This window comes from Chelonia mydas, chromosome 8 (genome assembly GCF_015237465.2).
Source record: "Chelonia mydas isolate rCheMyd1 chromosome 8, rCheMyd1.pri.v2, whole genome shotgun sequence".
Classification (NCBI taxonomy): Eukaryota; Metazoa; Chordata; order Testudines; family Cheloniidae; genus Chelonia; species Chelonia mydas.
Genome location: NC_057854.1, coordinates 89,753,001 through 89,776,592, shown reverse-complemented (window position 1 = coordinate 89,776,592; position 23,592 = coordinate 89,753,001). Strand labels below are relative to the sequence as shown.

The 23,592-nt window shown below is 40.5% G+C and overlaps 1 protein-coding gene across 8 annotated transcripts in view; it reads left to right on the top strand.

Annotated features, from left to right (window-relative positions):
* PATJ (PATJ crumbs cell polarity complex component) overlaps positions 1 to 23,592 on the top strand; it is a 210,404-nt gene that overhangs the window by 34,074 nt on the left and 152,738 nt on the right. For all 8 annotated transcript variants that reach the window (XM_043552634.1, XM_037906549.2, XM_027821512.3 and 5 more), the window contains 5 exons: positions 5,689 to 5,765; positions 7,324 to 7,380; positions 9,697 to 9,831; positions 14,530 to 14,697; positions 18,619 to 18,753. In XM_043552634.1, coding sequence (XP_043408569.1) covers positions 5,689 to 5,765; positions 7,324 to 7,380; positions 9,697 to 9,831; positions 14,530 to 14,697; positions 18,619 to 18,753 — 572 coding nt within the window. The remainder of the gene's footprint in view (positions 1 to 5,688; positions 5,766 to 7,323; positions 7,381 to 9,696; positions 9,832 to 14,529; positions 14,698 to 18,618; positions 18,754 to 23,592) is intronic.

The following is a 23,592-nucleotide window of genomic DNA, read 5'->3' as shown; positions in this document are numbered from 1 at the left end:
CTATCTGGATAATCAGGACAGAGGTGACAACTCTGGTAGATTCTGGGTGTAGTTGGACCCTGGTTTGGGACCACCTGATCCTGAACCCTGAGATGGGGGTGGGGGAATTATTTTCTTACCAGGTGTCCATGGGGAGGTTAAACCCTATCCTAGTGTGAGGATGCAGTTGACTGTAGGGGAACACATGAGGCCCCTGTTAGCAGGGCTGGCCTCAATGCTGACCTACTCCATTATCTGAGGACAAGATTGGGAGTATTTCTCGAAGATACTGAGCGGAGTTAAAATAGCCCTGGATTACCCAGAGAGGCTAACTGAGGAGATCCAGTTCCTGACTGTTGTTAGCTATAGGTGAGGAGCTACACCCTGGAGTTGGGGTGTCTGGACAAGAGGATGCTCCCCCAGAAGCCCCACTTAGTGATGAAATGATGCTAGTGCCCCAATAGGATGGGGGCATCCTAACTAGAGGGACCAACTTGGCCAGAGATCAGAGGGAGGATGAGATCCTCAGCCAGGCCTATGACCAGCTGTCAGTGGACAACAGAGAGGTAATAGACCACATCGAGCAGAGCAGTACCCACTATTTATGCTCCGGGCTGAGCGACTATATCAGCAGGAGAGAGACTGAGCGGCTGGTGAAGTTTGATTGCAGTTCCTCGTTGCCCAGTCTCATCAGTGCAAGCTCATATGGCTGGTTCATGCTGCCTCCGCTGCAGGCCACCTCAGCATGAGGAGACTGTGGCCAGGATTCTAGGCTGCTTCTACTGGCCTGGAAATCAACAAGAGGTCAAAGACGTCTGTAGCTCGTGTCCCAAGTGACAGCTCATTGGGCCTAAAGAGGGGTGGCCAAAGCCCCACTCGTCCCACTCCCATTTGAGAGAATCAGGATGGATCTGCTCAGACCCTTAGAAAAGAGTGCAGCTGGATATAAATGTATACTGGTTAGACTTGATAATGCCACCTGATATCTGAAAGCAGTCCCATGGCACTGCCCCAGTGCAAAGACTATTGCAGCAGAACTGCGTATGGTCTTTGCCCGCATCAGTTGCCTAAAGAAATCCTAGCCAACTGAGGCACTAATTTTGTGTCCCATCTGTTGAAGGAGGCTTGTGAGCTATTAAAAACAAAGACCCTACAGATGAGCATCAATCGCCTGCAGACTGATGGTTTGATTAATTGGTTCAACCAGACCTGAAAAGGATGTTTAAAGAAGTTTATTACTGCATCCCTACACACTGGGATCAACTGATCCCCCTCCTTTTTATTTGACAGTTGGGAGGTACCCCAGTCATCTACTAGATTTTTCCTGTTTGAACTCTTATATAAGAGACAACCTGGGGTATCTTAGACTTTGTCCATGAGATGTGGGACGAGTAGGCTCCTAGAACAGAGAATGTTGTACAGTACATACTAAAGCTCTAGGAGAGGCTTGAAATCCTGGGGGCCTTCTTCACCAAAGAGAATCTCTTTAAGTGCTCAACTGGGCCAATGGTGAGCTTTTAACAAAGAGATGGATATGTGCATATTTAAACCTGGGACCAAGTACTTTTGCTCCCTAGCACAACATCCAAGCTGCTCACTAAGCGTTAAGATCCATATTAAGTAGTACATGAAGCGGGACCTGTTAAATATGAAATCAGACAAGAGGAAGACAATGCAGATCTACCAAATTAACCTCCTGAAGCCCTGGAGGGACCGGGAGGGCTTGTTTATCACTTCTGATCCATCTGAGCCAGAATTGGGATCCCAAACGTCCACATTCCTGGACCCTGACTCAATACGGATGGGGGCACAACTTCCATCCACAGCAAAGGGTCAAGTGAGAAACCTTCTGAATGCCTTCCCGATGGTGATTCACCCCAGCCAGGATGAACTCACTTCGTTCAACATCATGTCCAGATAGAGCTGGGACAAAGCATCTGGGAGAACTCCCTGCCACTTCCCCAAAAAACTGTGGAATGCAGTGAAAGAGGAGCTCTGCACCAGGTTGGAGCTAGAGATCACTGAAGAATCCCACAGTGACTGATGATGCCCAGTTCTGCTGGATGGCACGATCCAGTTTCTGTATAGATTTTTAGAAAAGTTAATGTGATCTCCAAATTCAACAGACATCCTATGTCCCAGGTGGATGAACTACTAATCCGGATGGGTGAGACTCAATATAGTACAGCATTAGATTTTACCAAGGGATACTAGCAGATCTGGCTCAGACCAGAATCATGTGAGAAAACTGCCTTTGCTGCTCTGGTTTATATCCATTAAGGACTATGCCCTTTGGCCTCCATGGGGCCCTAGTGACATTCCAATGACCCAAGTCCTCTGATCTGATGGTTTACATGATGCAGTTTATTTACAGGATGTGGTCATCTATGGCTGAGACTGGGAGGTCCACCTGCAACTGGTTGCCACTGTCCTCCAGTCCCTGTGGGAAGCCAGCCTAACCACAAACCCAGCAACTTGTAAAATTGGAAGGATGACATCATCTAACTGGCATATCCTGTGGGGAAAGGTCAAGTCCAATCCCTGTAGACAAAGTCCAGGCCTTAAAAGCTGCCCAAACTCGACTGCAAAAAACAGGTCTGGAGATGCTTAGGGCTCGCAGGTTATTACTGCTGGTTTGTGCCAGGGTTTTCCTTGATAGCGGCATCCCTCATGGACCTGATTAAGGACAGCTGTCCCTGGGAAGTTTGATAGCCTGACATCTGCAAAAAAGCATTCAAAAAATGGAAAGGCCACTTGTGTAAAGAGCCTGTCCAGTTCATCCCAAACAGAAAACAGCCTGCTCTGTTTTTGAAAGAACTTATTTTGCAGACCAGTGTGTCAGAAGTAGGCCTGGGGGCAATCATATCCCAAGAAGTAAATGGAGAGAAACATTCTATGCTATTTTTTTTTAGCCACAAGCTATTCCCTCGGGAACTAGCATGCTTTGTGATAGAAAAAGAAAGTCTGGTGGTGAAATGGGCTGTGGATTCTCTCTGATATTACATTCTGGGAAACCCATTGAAGCTGGACACTGATCGTGCCCCTTTGAGGTGGTTAATTGCAATGAAAGACATGAATCCCTGCCTTATGCGCTGGTACCTGTCTCTCTAGTCATATGCCTTTCAAGTACAGCATAGAGCTGGAAAGGCTCACCAAAAGGTGTTTTTGTTTTGTTTGTTTTTTCCTGAGGGGCAGAGGGCATAGACAGCTGGCCTGATTCCTCGGATGCCATCTTGAAGGGGAGGGTGTATTGGGGTATACAAACCCCACACTGGGCATCATTATAGGGTTAATGAGCTGATGTGGGCTCAGGTGGCTCCACCCCACCACACCTGTGAGAGATGTCAGATATGGAGGGAGGAGCTCAAAATGGGGAAGCCCACCTCAGTTGAGGGCAGAACAGGGAGGAGAACAGACCTTTAGTCTTCCATTCGTGGAGATAGGGGTGATGGAAGACAGGAGCAACTTGGATGGCCACAGCCTGGTATTCCCACCCTGAAGGATGGGAGGGCCTGATTCACCTTTTGAGAGCACTATTCTTCTGCATTTGCCTGCCAACTTAGTTGGGGGCCACAACTTGACAAGGGCTCCTGAAGAAAAAGAGCTTTTATCACAGTTGTGGAAGAGTTCATTTGTGTTAATTCTCTTTATTCATTGACAACCCTGGAAATGGCAAACTAGTTGGGGCTCTGCCAGAGGGCTGAGCCTCTTATGACTGGAACTGGGATAGGAAAATACCTGGACGGAGTAGAGCAGAGGCACAGGTGAATGCTGGAGCCCAGCCTGGGGCCTAGGGGGTGGATTGGAGCAGGAACTCTGATGACACTCCTTGGTATTCCTCTGAGTTGGAGAGAGAGTCTGGATATCCATGCAGATTGGGAAGGGTAGGCATTTGTTTGATAAAAGATGCACGATAGTAAGTGGATATTTTTGTGTTTGTGGAATTATGGTTCATGCTTGAAGCAGCTGGGAGGTAAACATGGTGATCAGTCTGTACCTGATAATGAAGCAAAGTGGGGCCAAAGAAGAGCATCTATTGACAGAAACCTAAATGTAATACTTAAAGAGAACAATATTTATCCCATATTTCATGAATTCAGGAGACTTCAATGTAGACCCAGTTAAAAAAGACAGTGTGTTCTTTGATGAATCTGTAGTGTAACTGTAGAAGCCTACCTCTAAAGAATCTATTGGAGGCTTAATTCTTGATATAGTTCAATAAAGAAACAATGATCTGACTAAATCTGACCTGAAATCCTTCTGTGCTTGTATCTCTTGAGTCTGTGGTCAGATATATATATGTACAATGGAGACTTCAAATTGGAATCTGAACCGCTTGGTTCTGTACAGAGAAATTCTGGTTAGGCAGCTGAGGTAAACTTGGCTATCTGGTGTGACAGAAAGTGGTTGGTAGGGATCAAAAGCTACATGGGGCTCAACATTGGGAGGGAAAAATAATTAGCATAGAGACCAGATCTCTTGGGGTGTTGCATTGTAATGCAAATAAATCTGAGCCTTTCATTTTTAACTGTTGCTATTTGATTCTTCCACTGTTACTGAAATAATTGAATAGCTTGCAATTTCAAGTAATAAAGCGTTGTAAAGAGGATTGTGTTGCAAGCCTGATTTGTTAGTTCTATCCTCTGATATTGAAAAGTGAAGGGGGAGATTTTCAAAGGTACCCAATTCCTCCTGACTTTTGATGCAAGTTAGGCTTCCAACTCCTAAGGTATTTTGTTTAACAGTTTAACAAAACATTCAACATGACATGCACACACTTAAAGACTGAAAAGGGCTGCTGTGATTTGCATTCTGATTCCGTTAAGATGACATGTCAGTGATACCAAGTGTTCTGTGATTTGTCCAGACTTGTGATAATATTATGGCCATTTAAAAATAGTTTTCAGTAAATTCATTCTCCAGTTGCTGCTGCTCATTGGAATTTTGCTTTAGAGTTTGACTCTTACCAGCTCAACATTATTTAGGCTAGGAACTTTATATATGTGCTGAGCTTCTGGATGAGGTCAAATGCAGGGCAGCGAGTCATTTTATGCTGTCTAGCCCTGTCAAATTGTCTTACATGACTATAATACTGCCTTGGTTGCATAAGTAAGAAAGCTGAAAAGATATAAATGTCAAGATAGCCAAGTTCCCACGGAAGACTGGTTTAGAACTGGAGCTTATATTAAAGCTCATGTTACTCACTGGCCTAGTTAAACCAGACAAGCCTTTATACCTGCCAAATGTAAAAATAAAGTCTGCCGCTGCATTGTGCTGATGTAGTCCCTTGATAACGGCAATGTCTTGTCAGGTGTTTACTTCTCAAAAGGGGTTGGTGTGGGAGGGGGGTAGCACTGCTCTGTAGTGGTGAATGTTTAAACAGCATGTTTATAAAGCCATGTGAAATTTGCTTTGCAACCTGAAAGAATGATTTATTTACGGTATTAAACAGTACAGAACTCACATCTCATCAATGCAACCATCACCTTTTATGCTTCTCAACTGAATAAATTTCACTTCAGCAGTAGCTGACATTTGTATTGTTTTCTTGCAAAAGTCTATTCTGATTCGCACTGCTTGATAGACCCAAATTAATGTATTTTTATTCTTCTGATCATTCCCCATAATCTTTTATTTAAGCTGCATCTTTATTGAAGTAAATGTACTTGGCAGGGTTTAGTAAATTTAACATTCACGTTTATATTTTAGGAAGAGACCCAGACACTCCAGAAAAGGAGTTGAAATCCAAGTGGGGAAAACTGCTGGGACCTGATTATGAAGTCATGGTATGTTATCCTTCAATAAAGTACATTCATTTATGTTTCTTTAAATTACAGTGAGGTGAGCTTAACTTTATAAGCTGTTCAGGGGTTGGAACAGATCAGTAGAGTAGCATTTTTTGTTTTCCCTGAACATTCAAGGATGAAATATAGGGATGTTATAATTAACACATTTTTGTTCTGTTTATGTCTGTACTATTGCGTAAGTGTGAGTAATGTTTTTTTTTTCTTTTTAAATCAACCTCATTTTTAAATTTGTAACATATCAGCCACTTAAAATATTTGGCATTTTTATGATTGTTTTAATGATCTGTTTGTTTTATTGTACGCTTAGAAAAGGCTCAGGATATGAGTCGTATGTTTCACAATGAATCTTACATTTTTATGAGAAGAATGATTATCAGCTGTATTTGGGAGAAAAGGAAGTAGTTCAAGTTAGGGGTAACTTTGTGGTGCTAACTGCCCATTAGATTTTCCTTCACCTCTTATTAGAGAATTTTCAAGGAAGAGATTGATTACATTTCTAAATATGAATCATCACAGGGGGAATGACCAGGCTTTTTTGCATTCATTACTGCTTTTTAAGACTGTGCTAACTGAGTGTGTTTTTAAATAAAATATTCAAGCCAGCATCCTTTTCTGATGTCCTTAAAAAAACAAACAAACAAACAAAAAAAAAACTGTTTATCTTTGCAATACATGTCCACTTGATTCAGAGATTCTCTTATTTTTACTGTTTGGCAGAACTATCGCTCCAAATGTCTTGTTGGAAGATTTAAAGTAGCATTAAGAGGTGTCTTGAGGAGCTCCCTTCTCTGCAATCCATTAGTGCTCCTTGAAGAACTTTGAAGTCCATATAAGGCTGTGTTTTGATTCAATAAATCTAGTTACTCACACCAACTGCTAGATATCCCCATCCTTGCACTGCCAGAGCCTGACATTACTTTCTTTAGCACCATCCCATTTTCCAATATATGTATGGGATGTAAAGCTGGTTCATGAAGCTCAGGGGCCACATTTTCCTTCCATTGTAGCAAATGTGGTTGTGACGGTGAAAATGTGAAAATTTGGCCCATCTGAATAATAGAAGGTCATGGTCGACCGGCACCTTTTTCAAAGTCTTTGTTTTTTTCCTTTGCATATGCCTCTCCTCCATTTTGGAACACCTCACGTTACCCTGACGCACAGTTGGGTTTGAGCCTGGTAATGCAAACCCTTACACAGTCCTTACTGCCACACACAGCTCCATTTAAATCAGTAGGACTACTAGGAGTTTGAAGGATTGAGCTCTTTCTGATCACTTTAACAGCCACCAAGTCCTTCTGAGGTGAGGGGCTGATTACTGAGTGTGGGATTTAGATCCAGTCTCTGATTTTGATACCTTGTGGTGATAACTCTAAGGCGCCAAACTGGACCAAGACGTGCAATAAAAATTAAAAAGCATAATTTTCTTGTCTTTATTTTACTGTCGGCTGTTCTTATAATCAGTCCTCTGCTATAATTCAGCACTCCAATAAAGTTTGTGTACTAGTAGTATTTATTTGTCATGGTGTTTAATTTTTAGGTGGTTCGTGTAGACGTGCCAATTACAGATGATGCTGAGCTCCAGAAATACTCAAAGGTATGGAATCTTATTTCATTTTCTCTTTTTTTTTAGATGGGCATGAACCAAAACCTTAGAGATAAATACTTCTGAAATACGGGGGAGTTCCAGCATTGGCTCTAGCTCATCTCTCCTGCTTTGAGCAGGGGTTTGGACTAGATGACCTCCTGAGGTCCCTTCCAACCCTGATATTCTATGATTCTATGAAATACTGCCACTTGCTGCAATGCTGCCCATGTATACTGGGTCTGAATTCCTTCAAAACACACCTTTTCTGAAAGAATTAAAACCCAAAACCAAAAAACCCCACATAGGAAAATAGGCCATGCAGAGTGTCCTAAATCTCCTCAGACTCTGTCGGGCAAGTGGGGAGCATGACTTTCAAGAATCTAGTGCCCCTTACTTCTAAATCTGGGGGCTGCTGGCTTCAGTGCTTTAGCTGATGCCAATTATTGGGATAGGAGTTGGAGAGAGGCAAGAGTGGCACCTTGAATAATACCTGGAAACCAGTGCAGACTATGGAGCAGAGTGTCGCACTGACTACAAGAAACTTTTTGTTAGGTAAGGTCCTAATGCTGTAAGGGATTTGCAAGTATGGACTCTTACTACTGTATGGAGTCACATTAACTGCAGTATCCGAGCCTAAATGGGCATCTGTCCAGAAGCAGCTGGGGTACCAGCAAGACCACCAAGTTGTAAACTTGAGTGATAGAAGGCAGGCAAAGTTCCTGAATGAAGGGAACAGATATTATCTCTGCTATCTTTTGTTTCTTCACAGCCTGCTAGCTTGTCTGGATTGAGCCTCAGCTAGCCTGCTAAGAAAGTTTTCCTAATGGTCGCAGATATTTGCTATGTGGAGTTTTACTAGAGAGGAATACCGTATTAAGATTGTCCCTAGGGAAATGGCCAGCTCAAAATCAGTGAAATTCCTTGTGGAAATATGGATACAAGTGATAGCAACTATTTGCCAAAGATACTTCAGAGAGATGTTCCCTGCCCCAAAGACAGATACAAATGTCATCAATAAATGAGATGATGACTGATTGTGTGTTTAGGTTTTATTGGCTTCCTCTAAAATAGTGATTGTGATCCTGCGACAGATTTTAAACTTTATTAAGTTTATGTACTATTGTGGGCTGGAATTGTATGTCATCTCTCTAGGGGGAGAGATGTGACTGACATAAAACCTGGAAGTTCAAAAGACTGTACTGAAAATATGTAAGAAAAGTATGGACTTTTGGGACAATAAGTGTTAAGTGGATTTCCTGGGGAATACCTCAGGAGAGGTTAATGCAAATTCTCCAACTCTGGTTATGCAAAAACCTAGAGTTGTGAAGTTATGCCCTGAGACAAGGGTCTTGTCTGCTGATTACCTGTTACAGAATGCCAAGACCAAAGGGCCAAGCTGTATAAAGAAATAGCAGATCTGCCCAGCCTGGATTTTGGTTCTGGATGCAAGACAGATATGAACTAGTACCCAGGGGGAAACCCAGTGAATTGGTTTTGAAGGACTAAAACCTGTCCGAGCTCTAGGCTGGAGTTGGGTGTGACCTCCCATAAATTTTTTTAGCATGTGTGTAAGAACTTTTATTGTTTTTAATGTTTTCTCTGTAATGCTTTTACCTTATGAATAAATGTGGTTGCTTAGAAGTTGTATGGTAACTTACTACTTTGGGCAGTAAACTGTCTGTAGCCCTCGGCGTGAAAGCAAAGCACAGACACTAGCCTTTTTAGGCAATTTGGCTTGCTGGGCTTATCACAGTGGAAGGCAAGGAGCTATGTAGCCTTAAAATCCCTGATCAGGAGGGAGTGGGAATGGGTCTCTGCCTAAGAGAGGTGATGACTGGGAGCTGTAAGCCTAAAGAGCGTGTCCTTGATTAACCATGGAGGGGGAATACAGGTGCCTTTACCTTGAAGCTTTCAGTAGTAGGATCTTCCTCTTTGGACATGCCTTTAGTGGAGAGTAACCCCTTTTAGACAGAGGATAGATGTCCGGTGCTATTTTTAGGGGGCGGTCCTATACATCCACCTCTCCTCTGTTTTGGTTTTGGTTTTTTTTCCAGTTTATCACTGTGGTGATATTATTGAGAAGAAGATAGTGATGTACGTTTTTCTAGAAGACAGACTGTGCAAGGAAAAAACAGCAATCTAACTGAATAGAAAACTTAGCAAAATTTGTGTGATGCAACACTAGTTACGTCAGAGTTAGGATTTAAACATGCTAATGTGCAGCTAGTTTAATCTGGATTGGTCAGTTATTGAAAGTTTTAAATGCATTTGTTACATATAGAAATACATGTTTGTAAACATAGCCACTGCTTATTTTTTTGGCAGCTATTGCCTCTCCACACTTTGAGATTAGGAGTTGAACTTGATACATTTGATGGACATCACTACATATCTTCAATTGCTCCAGATGGTCCAATTGCTATGCTTGGCCTACTGCAACTGGAGGATGAACTTCTAGAGGTAAAGTCCACAGAACTAGAAATGAAGCGTTGTTCTTTCTGCTCAGCCTCTTTGAAAATATACTTTTATGACATTTTAGGCTGGCTAATGCGTGTGCACAGTAGTACCTTTTAAACAATCAATGGGTAAGAAGAGCATGGGGTTAGGAGTCAAAAAAGCTGGATTCTGTACTATTCTGGCTGTGCCACAGGCTTCCTGTAAGATTAGGGACAAGTCAGTAAATTGCTTTGTGCCTTAGTCTTGCCATTGGTAAATGGGGAAATAATACTGCTCTATTTTGCCAAGGGTCTTGTCAGGTTTATGTAATTGTTTGTGAAGTGCTCAGATACTAAGGAGATGAGCGCAATGATGATGTTTGTATTAGGCATACTTTTTATCTATTGTACCTGAATTAAGAGTCTTTGGCCTTGTCTACTCTAAAGGGAAAAGTTGATCTAAGCTATGCAATTTGAGTTACGTGAACAGTGTAACTCAAATCGATGTAGCTTAGATCTACTTACCACAGGGTCCACAGTATGCAGCGTTGACGGGAGACGCTCTCCCGTCGACTCCCCTTACTTCTCGATCCGGTGAAGTACAGGAGTCGACGGGAGAGTGATCGGCGGTCGATTTAGTGGGTCTTCACTAGGGGTGAGCGTAATATACTTCTTAAATTGAGCCTTACCGGACATTTTTAATCTGAACCTGCTCCTAGACGCAGCAAAGGACAAAGTCCCACTGACTTCAATGAGAAAAGGATCAGGGCCTTTTGCTAGATTAGTTCATCTCAGGTCCAGGGCTCAAGTGGCCTGGGTTTTGGTCATTATTAACCCTTTAGCACCAAAAAGCCTACTTGTATCACTGAGAACTAATGCATGTCCTTTTATTGTTTCTTAACAGAGGAAATCTGGATTTCCACATGACAGGGTTAATGGAATGTTGAAAGTGTTATTTAAATATCTTGGCCATTAAACAAAAATGTAAATACTAAAAGCAAAAAAACCAACACTCTGGAAAAATTTTATTGTATAAATAATAAAGAAAAATTGTTTCAATTTATACAAGTCCACAAGTATGTCCAGCACTAGTGAATTTTATAATATTTAACCACTCCCCCCTCTTCCCCCCCACCCCCTTCTGTAGCTTAAAAAACTGAAACAAAACCATGCTCTAGGGTTAAAACTATATATACCAAGTTTCAGCCTAGAGCATGTTTTCACAGCCAAGCTATAAATCCTCTTAAATAGGGGCTGGTAATGGAAATTATGGCAGCCCTTAACTAAAGCGAACAGCATTACACAGGTGCTGATATAACAACTGGAGGTAGTTTGAATTAATAATTAATGAGGGAGATACATTTTTAAATGTATAGCAAGTTTAAACATTTATAAAGGTCTATTTGATGCATGATGATAGGAATCATAGTACTTAAAAAAAATTAGAAAAAAATCCTATTTTAACGGATTTTCTTATGTTGTTTTCATGGTGTCCGTTGCCTCTTTGTCACTCTCCCAATCCTAAAACCTATTCTAAAACCTCCATTATTGTCATTTGGTGGAATGGCTAGTATGGAGTGATCAGTGGATGGTGCATCTGGCACCCTTCCTGCTTAGAGATTGATCTCCAGCAGCTATAAGAGAGCAGAGAGGGAGTCCCCAAGTCTACTGGTGGGCATAGAGTAGCCCTTGTCCATCAATCACAGAACGCTGAAAGATGATAACTTCCCACCACACTAGCACTCCAAATGCATTTTAAAAAAACAACAACTTTGTACCAATATTTCTGTTTAAATAATTAAGTAATGGTTTAGCCTAATAGCTCAGCAGTCACTGCAATGCTGGATTACAGTTCCTGGAGCTCGCTTAAAACATCTGCCATTTTAGAGGGCAGGAAAACAAGAATTCCAGTTCACAACAAATGTCAAGGTTTCGACTTGCAGTTTCGTTCTGATGTGGAACTAAAATGAGGCCTTTCTCATGTGTTTTTGCCAAACAGCACCATAGAGTTAGGCGATGCCTATGCTTACGGCAGCATGTAAAGTACAGGCATTACACATGTAGCTCCATACAGCTGGGGAAGGCAATGGGGAAAGGCTCTAGCAGCAGGACACTACACTGCTAAAAATGCCAGTGCAGATGTGGGAGGCACTGCTTAGGCGTGTAAAGAGCCACATAGGGTATATACCCTGGAGGTTCAGGCACGTAGAGCACACTATTCACCTAAGCAGTGCCTCCTGTCTACATTGTTACTTACTACACTGCCTACTGCTACACTGCGTTGGTTAGCCGTGAAGCGTCTGTACTCTGTACGCTGCTGTAATGTAGTCATATCTCCAGGGTCTGTGTGTGTGTCTCTCTCTCTCTCCTGTTGAAATTGTTCCGCTTCATATAAATAATCGTTAGGCTGAGATAAAGACATTGATTCCATTGCCTCATAGTTAAGACATTCACCTGGGATAGGGGAGCCTCAGGTTCAAGTCCCTGCTCTGAATCAGGCAGAGTAGGGACTTGAACCTGGGTCTTCCGTGTCCCAGCTGAGTCACTGGGCCATTGACTATTCTGAGGCATGTCTGTCTGTCTGTCTCTTGAGCTGAGAAACCTTTGTGATTAAAGTTTTGTTGAAACAGAGATGCTTCTGTGGCAAGCTTCTGTTTTGTAAATCAGCATTTCCTAACAAAAAATATTTTATGGGAAAATTTCTGACAAGCTCTGCTGACTGTATAACTCTAGATCAGTGGTTCTCAAACTGGGTCGGGGACCCCAAAGTGGGTTACGACTCTGTTTTAATGGGGTTACCAGGGCTGGCGTTAGACTTGTCAAGGACAAAGCCAAAGTCTGAGACCCAGCCCCTGGGGCCAAAGCTGAAGCCCGAGGGCTTCAGCCCTGGGTGGCAGGGCTCAGGTTACAGGCACTCCACCTGGATCTGAAGCTCTTGAGCTTCAGCTTTGCCTCTCTCCACCGCCACCCCGGTTTGAAAAACGCTGCTCTAGATTACCTCCTCAATTGCGTTACAAAGTTGAGAGTAAAATGGTAGGTTCTTAAACAGCATAATCCATATTTAAACTACATAAGCTCAATTCTTCCTCCTTTGCTTTGTGTTTATCTGAGGAAAAGTGATGACCCTGGAAGATAGGTATATGGTATGGGGCATGTAATCTTAACCAAACCAATCTGAATCACATCCACAGGGATGGAGATATAGGAAATGACATTGGGCAGATCTTGACTTCAGTAGACGTACGCATTACTTGGTAGCTGTGGAATCAGAGGTTTTTTGTCAGGCTATTGACACTTGGTGAAATTCTCCATTCTTTGTGTATGTAATATTTTTACAATACGACCAAGTGTAAAACCTAGATACCTTCTTTATGTGTGAACACTACCAACTGTTCAGTTGAGAGAGGGTGAAAAACTCTTCATATTTATGTTTCTTTAAAAAGAGGGGAAAAAAGAGTATTAGTGCAGTAAGCCACTTTGAAGGGAATATTATTTTACATAACCACCATCTGTGGTTGTAAAAATCATTAGCGATTGCCTTGCGGTCTTCCGTTATCACTGAGCAGCTAAAGTTATGGGATGATAAGGCTTAACTTGTCAGGACTTTCTGCTGAATTGCTTATTGTAATTGCTTTTTCTTTTTATTGTGTAAAGCATTTGTGTGTGTTCTCTCAAGGATCTAGCTCATTTCATTCATTTAACTATATTTTTAAAGCCTGCAACAGTTGTTGAAGTTTGGACTTGGTGCATTTGATTTAGAATTGCTCAAAATCTTCCAAATTTTGAATTTTTGGTGACATATTTCCTCAAACTCAGTTTTTTGATGCCAGCACACCAATTGCCTCCCCAGAATGTTTTGGGATTTCCAACCACCTTTACTTGGTCTTCAGCATGAATGTGAATTTGAGGATTATTTGGTGATTTATGTGAAGATTGAAGCTCCTAGAGGGCATGTGCCTATGTCACCAAAACTATCATCATCTTTGATCCTAACTGGTATCCTTGTTGGCAGACTTGGCAGAGAAACCATGGATTGACTGGGACATGGAGAATGAATAACACTCTCAACCTAGCCCATGTAGAATGTAATTCAGGCACATGGGTGGGACAGTGGGCAGGAGTTTGCATTGCCTTTGCCAGTGGGATGCCTGTTGATGAAAAGAGCACTTTATACAGGCACTGAAAAGTGCTTAATAAATAAAACGATCTGACATTAGGACTAATTTCTAAATGCACTTTAAACTAGAGTCAAGTACTGCTGAAATCAGTTTTCCTGTCTGTGCATTGTGGGAGGCTGGGAATAACTTACCTGGAAGGAACCCAGAAAGAATGACTGCCATGGTGAAGGGATTAAGACCAAAATGCCTGCTGTAGGAGGTGTTGGGCCTAGAAACCCAGAGAGCAGGAAATGAATGAAGGGAAGCTGATTAAAACAGAAGACATGGATCACCACTATGTAATAACAATAAAGTCACCAGAATCCAGAGATGGAATAACAGTCTTAGAGTAATTTATGTATATTTTAGGGGGTACATTAACTAAACCACTCAAGCTTCACTGGAATCCCTCAGTGAAATTAGACCTTTAAATCATTACACTATATGCAATAATTGTCCTCCCCAACTGTATATAAAGTAAATGAGAGAGTGTTTTTATTGTAGAACCGGATCAATATCCTTTTAAATATCTGAATGGTGGTGCGTGTTTTCTCTTTTCTGCCTAGGTAAATGGAGTTCAGCTTTATGGAAAATCCCGCCGTGAGGCAGTTTCTTTTCTGAAAGAAGTGCCGCCTCCGTTCACTCTGGTTTGTTGTCGGCGCCTGTTTGATGATGGCAGCGAATCCTTTGTGGATGAGCTCAGCACCATCGAGGTTTCGTCTCCGGAGCCAAAGGTAGCGATAAGAGATTGTGTAGCTCAGTTGGACAGAAGTTCACTAACTTTCTAAAGGACAGTTGGCATTCTTCTTGTTTGCTTCAACCAATTTCAGCTCTTTTTAAAAACATCTGAAATCCATTTGCATGGGTATGTACACCAGCTCTTTGTACTCAACTGCCTTGTAAAATGGTCTTTACATCTCATCACTGTTTCACATGGAAATGCCGAGCAGGTTAAAAGATCTGAGAAACCAGCTCAGTAAGAGGGATTTACTTTGTACTTACGTAGGGTCATCACTTCTAATCTTTAACAAAAGCTCATTGTATTATTTCCTGAGGGTTATCCGTGTGCTTGGTGCTGTTGGAAGCATGAAAGGTAACATCTGCTTCCTGGCTGGTGTTTCCAATCCCAGTAAGATAAACAACACAGCTCTGATATACTACAACCAGATGATAGGATTCAGCACTGATTGTTTGATTTGTCAGAAGCTGTTGATTTGTTCAAATCGCTTTGCTGTGTCCGATGTCATTCGTGGTTTCTCAAATACCTCTCAGAATCCTTTTCTTTCTTCTTCCTTGCATTAATCCCATCAAATGGTGTCCGCTCTGTGAGTTCTCTCCCTCACCAACCCGGCCAGGAGCAGCAGCTGGAGCATGGCTTATGGTAGGAGCCCTCAGCCACGGTGCCCCCAGCCCCTGCCCCTCTCTGGCTCTGGGTCCAGCACTCAGGGATTAAAGAGGTCTTTGGGCTGGCTGTGTGGGTGTGTGGCCATGGAAACCTGCCCCCAACCATGGCCCCCTGGGTGGTCGCCCACCCATAAGGCTAGCCCAAAAGTGTTCTCCATGCAGTGGACCCCACTGTTACAACACTGTGAAATTTAAGTATCTGTAACAGTGACATTTTATTATTTTTAAAATCCCATGACTGTGAAATTGACCAAAACTGACTGTGAATTTGGTAGGGCCCTACATATGCTCTATCACACCACATGCTAACATGTCTTCCTTTATGCTATCCTACCACTTCTTGGGCTGGCCTCTCTCTTTTTCATTCAGTCTTGGTATATTGGAGTCTCTTACAGTTTTCAGGACTGTGGTTTACATGCTTATGCCATTTGAGCCTGTATTCACTTCTTCTTTTTTTTTTTTTGCATTTAGGGGTGTTACTCTGAGCATTTCTCGAGCATACACATTCCTCACCTGGTCTCTCTTGCTTACGCCACTCATCTATCTCCAAATTTGTAATTCTGTGCAACATCATTTGCTCATGTTTCTTCTTTGTTACCCAACGCTCAGCACTGTACTTGAAAACTGGATGGACTACAGTTTTACAGGCTTCCGCTTTTATGCTTACTTATATCTTCCTTTCACATCCTACACCACTTATCTCTCTCTCCTTTTGAGCCAAGCATTTATTGTCCTCACTCTCTAATTTAATCCTCTATTTTCTCAGGTTCTGGACCCCACAGATACTTGAAACTTTGCATTTTCAGTATTGACTGTGTGTCTAGTTTGAAGGATAATTCTACAGTGTTCATATAATTGAAATTACATACCATATTCTCTTTCCTCCACTTATTTTGAGCCCCTGTCTCTCCAATACATCTCTCCATTTATCAAGATCCTCTTGTAGAATATTTTTCTTCTCACTGTATAGAATGATATAATCTGCAAACAACATGCACCAAGGTGCCTCCTTCTGTATGTTCCTTGTGGGGATATCCAGGACGAGGTTAAACAAGAAAGGGCTCAATGCTGATCCCTGACACACTCCTACCTTTACCAATAGTTTGTCAGTTTAACCACTAGAAGTTCTGAGTATTGACCTTGCATCTACATAATGGTTTGAACAAGCCACACATACAGTTCTGATACCATTGTCTTCCTTATACACCACAATATGACTTTCCTAGGGCTCTCAACATCTTATTAAAGTATGAACACGATATCGGGTAGGAAAGTTTGGAGCATTGTGGCATTTGTACTTTTACTTACATAAACACAATGTGCCAAAGTAGCTTTTGGTAGTGGATGTCCCAAACTCATTAACTCAATGAGAGCAGGACTTGGCTTTAATTAGTGTAGTAGTGACAGAATAGCCCAAGTCTTTGGGTGGATTGAAATGAAATGATAGTCTGGAATTTAAATAGGACACCGTGAATCTGCATGTGAAAGTTACATTTCATTAAACAATAACACATCTAACTAATTTAGTGACATTTTCTTTTTAAGGCTAAAGCACAGTGTTCAACAGAGACCCAGGAACACTTGAAATTGTTGTCATTTATTCTTGACTAGAAGGTGTCTGGATTTTGAGGGATGCTTTGACTTTTTCATGTTCCTTGGCTATGACAGTATTTTAGGTAATGTGTTTTCATTGAAAGATATTTCATGTTTGCAACTTTAATGTGGTTTACTCAGGTAGGTTGCTAAAAACTTCATTGTACTATAAATACAAGGTATGTAAATCACTGAGCTAGCATGCTATGTACATCACGTACATCATTCTTCAGCTTAATAGGTGAGCAGGAGCTTTGAATTATACTAAATCTAAGCCTTGTTCCCATTAGCTGATTACTTCCATCTTGCAAATCAAGATTTTATGCAAAGCTGGGAAAACAGGAGGCATAGCAGTTATTTTCATGGTAGAAGCCTTAAAAATCCCAAATTAAGTGTTGAATCTTGTTACATTTTTCCATTATAAAATGTATTTACTCCTGGTTGCCCCTGATCTAGATTCCGCTTGGTAGGATGGCCTTCCTAGGAGGATAGTTTGGCCAGCGCTATGGATATTTTGTTCAATAGTGGAGGCACAAAGAGGAGCCATGTGCCATTTATGAATGGTCCCTTCTATTGTTGTAGAACTCCTTCTTCCTTACTACTTGACTTTGCCTTTTGCTGAACATTTTTTATCCATATGACACCAGTTAAGTGCATTTGCCAACAGTTGATATGGATTGAATGACTCAAAGACGCTCTTGCTCCTTAAATCCACCTCCACAGTAGTTCTACTTTCTTCTGATCCGGGAAGCAAGAAGCTATGTCTGGGATTATAGCTTCTTTATCCCTTTGTGATACCTGCATGCTTATACAATGAGCTGAAATTAAATGATTTGCTATGTTAATAATGGAAGGTCCTCAAGTTTCCTAATGACAATTTCCATTCAGACTTCGAAGAGATCATGCTACTTGGCTGTGGACTTCCTTTTTTTCTTATACATTTACTATATTGTTTCCCTCTAAAACAAATGGTGCAATAGCAGTAAAATTTGTAATCCGTATTTTATCTTGGACAACAAGGGATGATTTTTTTTCCCAAAACTTTTTGAAATATACTTGTGAAGTCAGTTTATTTCAGAGGGATTTGTGTTTCTCTCTCTCTCTCTCTTCCAGAGTTCAAATGTTAAAGCAAAAATGGAAAAAAAAAAAAAAAAAAAAAAAGTTTTTTTCAAAGTCATGTACTCAGTTCCAATTTGGGATTGATTAAGGTTCTAATACTTAATTTTCAGGACCTTCTGTCTTTTCATGGGCTTTCCGTTATGTGGTGGTTAAATCCTTGTGTTGAGAAATTTTTTTTCCTTTTATGCATCTAATGGGATGGCCGAAGTCCATTGAAGTGTAAAAGGTTAGTGCCATTGGTGTAATTAGAAATAATCCTAAATGTTACATCTCAGTATCTGTGTGCAGTGTTTGGCACTGATGGACATGTTTAGCTTTGCTGTTGGGAGTTGTCATAATGGGACTTCCTGTGGTAAATGCATAAGTGTTTGCAAGATCAGGACTTTAGTCTGGATGGAATTAGAGAAAAAGGATATATAATATTTCAGATGAGGTCCATCTTGGATGAACCATTAATGTAGCAGGAATATTGAATGAATAAACATCCATCCAGAACTAAAAATAGGGATAGTATTTGCAGCAGATATTTTATGTTTCAGATGAAACCAGAAGTAGACCACCTTCATCCTGAAGAGGAAGGAGATGGTGAACTAGCATTATGGTCTCCTGACGTGAAAGTTATTGAACTGGAAAAAGACTATAAAGGCTTAGGATTCAGCATTTTAGATTATCAGGTATGCTTTTCCTTGTACTGTATGTATCAATAAATACTGAAAATACCTCTGATCTTCTCTTTCCCCTTGTACTGTGCCTCAGCATTTCCTGTAAATATTATGATGATTTGGTAATGTATTTATAAAATACTACAGTGACACGGCACTTGGACTTTGAAATTTGGGAGAAATTATTTGTTACTTTGAGGCCAAATTTTTCTCTGTTACATTGGACCAACTATGTAAAGTATACTGTAGAACATTGTTTTAAGCCAGACTAATTACTGGATATAATAAAGTGCAGTTAATCATACTCTAAAGGCTATGGGTACTCTGGATCACTGGGAATTACTTCATAAATAATTGAGTAGTGAGAAAGCATTTAGTATCACAACATTTTTTTGCTATTTGTTAAATGTTTTGTCAAGTTCCCCCCTCCCTCCTTCAGTTAAAAGTACATTTGTGATGAGTCTGTGAGTACAGTGCTTTGCACAGGGGCTCCTAGGTGTCACAGTAATACAAATAAATAACCATTGGTTCTTTAGGGCGGGATCCAAAGGCCACTAAATTCAATGGGAAGACTCCTGTTGTGATCAGTAGACTTTGGATCAGACCCTTACAGCACAACTATTCATTTTCCAACTTAAGGGCCATTGATACCAAGTTTCACCACAATTGACTTCCATGGTGAGGTTATAAAGCCAGAGGTGACAAATGGGGTCAGCATGTGAAACCCAGTTTAACTCCTCTGCTACTAAAGCAATAAATTGCTTTAATTTAATGTGTTGTATAAGAATAGGGTATAGACATTAAATAATGTTGTCTCTTGACTGCTTTAAATTTTTAGACCAACATACTTGGGGCACAGAATTTTTTCATTATTTTTCTTAATTAAGAGGAGCTGAATCTCAGACCCCAATGATAGCTTAAAGCAAATTAGTCTTAAAACCAATATTTTTTATGTTAAAAAAAAAAAAAAAAAAAAAAAAAAGTTGTGGAACAGATTACATAGACATGATCCTAAAGCTCCTTAGTAATTAAGAGCCAAAGTCTCTGCTGGTGTAATTGGGTAAAATTCCATTGAATCTGTGCCCATTTACGTTAGTAAAGAATTTGGCCCTAAATAAAGATATAGAAAATGTCAGAATTTTGAGGTTAGGATGACGTTTCTAATGTTATCCGTCAATGTGATATTTTAAAACTTTTAAGTACCATACTCATAAGAATTAAAATTGCTGGATTGCTTTTCATAATAACATAGACATCTGAGCGCTGCCTAAACATTGTGGTTGAAGGAAAAAAATCTAGTCTATCATTGCACATAAATGTCAAGTGATATAAAAATCAATTATATTTTATACAATAAGACATGAATCAGGAACAGATTAAAATAAAAATACTTGGAGTATTATGCATAACCTTTAATTCCATATTTTGCCAGTATGATTTAAGATTACTGAAAGTAGATCCTGTTAGTCATTTTTGCTGATACATGTGGTGTTACAGTGCCAGCTTTTCGGTAGTCCCTGGGACTCTACAAAGCAGCAATACACTGATTTGCTTTTAAGTTATCATATAATCAGAATTAATGAAGGCTTTAATAACAGGCTTTTTATTTACTTATTCACAAATGTAAATACATTAGTAATATTTGGATCATTGCAGATTTAAATACTTTCAGATCAATATTAAATAAACAGTAATGCACTTAATCTCAGTTCTATAATTACAAGATATTGGGCTATTCTGTTCTGTTCTGTAAAGCTGTGTTGCTCTTCCCAGTACATGAGGAGTTCGCTCTGAGAGAGCAAGAGTGCTTCATTTAAAAAACAATTAATAGTCCTCAGTCATGCATGGAAAGAAGTGGGCTGAGTTTGCCGACTGGAAAACTATCCAGACCTCCTTGCATGGGGTGATTTTGAAAAGCACAAATGACAGGTGCACAACTCACACTGAAAATCAGTGGAAACTAGGTGCCTAAAATCCCATTTTTGCCTTTAAACTTCCCCCTCGTAAGTTAATATGCTTTAAAAATGTAAGTGTCCAGCTCCATGTAGTTTTGCTTCTAAAGCTTTATTGGGAAAAAAATTCAAGCTTTACAATGGCAACTATACTGCTTACAACGTGTTTTCACTGTTCATACCTAAAGTGCATAAATAGTGTCCATTTAGGTGACTGGTAACTTAATTTTAAAGTTTGGTATTTGTGAGATAATTGAGTTATAACATCTCTTACTGTGAGTGATTTAGATGATAAATCCAAATGAGTGAAACTCATTTTTTGCAAGGCAAAGGAAAGGTGATTTTGTTGAAGAACAAAGACCATATCTGTGACTTTCAGTGTTTCAGGTATTAAACTGTAAGCTTCTAATGTATAGGCATATTGGACCAGAAGTCTGTGATAGTGACCTTTAGCAGACACTTTAGGAAAGGTGCAAGAAAACCCCATTGTAAGCATTTATGGAACTACCTGCCCTTTGGGATGGGCGGTTGGGGAGGGGTGTGTGTGTGTGTGGTGTTCTGACTCTCGTCCTTGAATGGCTGGTATATACTCTGAAGCAAGAGAGGTTTCAGAGTAGCAGCCGTGTTAGTCTGTATTCGCAAAAAGAAAAGGAGTACTAGTGGCACCTTAGAGACTAACCAATTGATTTGAGCACAAGCTTTCGTGAGCTACAGCTCACTACATCGGATGTAACATTTTCTTGAAGCAAGAGAGTTTATTCCTCAATTTTTGTTATCCTATCTGTTATGTTCCTGGCATACACATAGAGAAGTTTGTTTAAAAACCTAAAATACTTTCACTGAAAGGTTGCAACATAACACTATTGCTTAGAATTCAGAGTGATAACACACAAGAACCCAAAAACAGAGATGAAAGCAGGCTCACCATATCTTACTCTAGGCAGTCTCTCTGCAGACTGACTTCTGAAAGACCCTGATTGCATGCTCCCTTACAGAGCCTAAACCTGCAAGCAGGACCAGGGAAACCTTTAGGATTTAAAGTGGCAGCTTGTAATTTTTACACTGTTTCCAGTACAGCATGTTATCGGATATAACTGTGAGGATATGCCTACACAGCAAAGAAAAACACGTGGCTGGCCTGTGCTCACAGGGCTTGGGTTATGGGGCTGTTTCATTGCTGTGTAGACTTCTGGACTTGGGCTGGAGCCCGGGCTCTATGACCCTGCGGGGTGGGAGTCTACAGTGCAGTGAAACAGCCCCCGTAGCGAGCCCGGAGTCGGCTGGCACAGGCCAGCTGCAGGTTTTTCTTTGCTGTGTAAACAGATTGTGAGTGTTCTCATTATCCGCATAAATGTTTAATCCGACATTGAATCCTATTAAACTATTGTCCTGAAAGATCTGTTGTGTCCCAGTGTAAGTTTGTTCTGATACTTCATAGTACAAGCCCATTCGTGCTTCTGAAAAGCAATACTAATAAAACTCTTAGCAGTGGAGAATAGGAATTGAGAACTGAGAGAGTGAAATTATTACTCTGGCATATTAATTTTTAATGGACTATCCTTCTCATGATGTTACATCTAGAAAATAAATAAGCATATCCCAAGTGATCTAAAAGATATTCCGAGAAATGTATAAATGTAACATCAGCTAATTTATACTTGACGTACATAACTTTAATTACAAATTAAATATACTGATGAAGAGTGACCAATAATATTTCTACCTTTTCCCTACATTTTGTTTTTGTTTTCCTTTTTTGTGTTTAGTAACTTAAGTACTTAAAATCAGAGTTTTTTTTATTATTATTACAGGCTCCTCATGGAAGGATCTATTGCTGAAACATATGGTATCACTACTTGAAGAGTGGGGCATAGCCTTTGTGCTAGTGTAGAACATTTGTCTGTAAATTTTAAGCTTGGGGTTTTCAGCTTTGCATGGTCACTTAAATTTAATAGATCTATTTGCATTCACCAGATCTACTAAATTGCAAAGAGAAGTTTTAAAACTACTAAGCTTAACCTTGCAGGCAAGATGCCGTGTTGAAGAAACAGGTGATCCCATGATGGACCCCTAAAATTGTGTGGTATGTTTCACTAGATTCCTCCCTGAGGGGGTCTGTTTATTTTAAATAACAGCCTCCTGCTCAAGACTTGGTTGTTTAAAATGAATAATAATGCTGACGATGTAAAAATACAAAGTGCTGAGATCAGTCATATCTCTTAATTTAAGCCTGGTCATTCTTAGGGACAATTTGGATGGGATACCTCTGAAGGAAAACCCCAGGTACAGTGGTAGGTGATGATGGAGATTCTACAAGCAGCATGCCGCCTTCTGAGTTGACTGTGAACCTATATCTCAGTGGAGTCTTGAGGGGGATGGTGTTACTGAAGATTCCATCTTAAAACACAAGTCCTGTCCACTTTCTGGTTAAGGAAGGTGTGGTCTAAAGTTTTGTATCCTGGTCAGTTTCTAGGTTGAGTAATATTCTTTATCTCCCTTAATTTTCCCCGTAATTTCACTTGGAGAAGTTACTCTGCTCCATCTCCTAACTAACTTTTATGTAGCATTGCTGACATGTTCAGTGGTAACTACATTGTGGTGGTGGGTGAGTGATCCAGATGTTTAATCTGTAAAGTGCTTTGGGCTTCTTTAGGATGTAAGATGCTATACATGAGTACATTAACATTGTTCTCTGCCAATAGGATGTGAAAGTTTTGCTTATTAGCAACTTTGACTATCACAAAGAAGGGGTGGAAGTTTGGCTTAACCAGAGGACTAAACCACCCACCCAACCAGAGGAAATATAAATGTTTAATGAATAGCCAACATTGCTAGTAGTAGTGATCATTTTTTTTCCTTTTTAAGGAAAAGGCAAGAGAAAATGATGTTTCAATTGGAA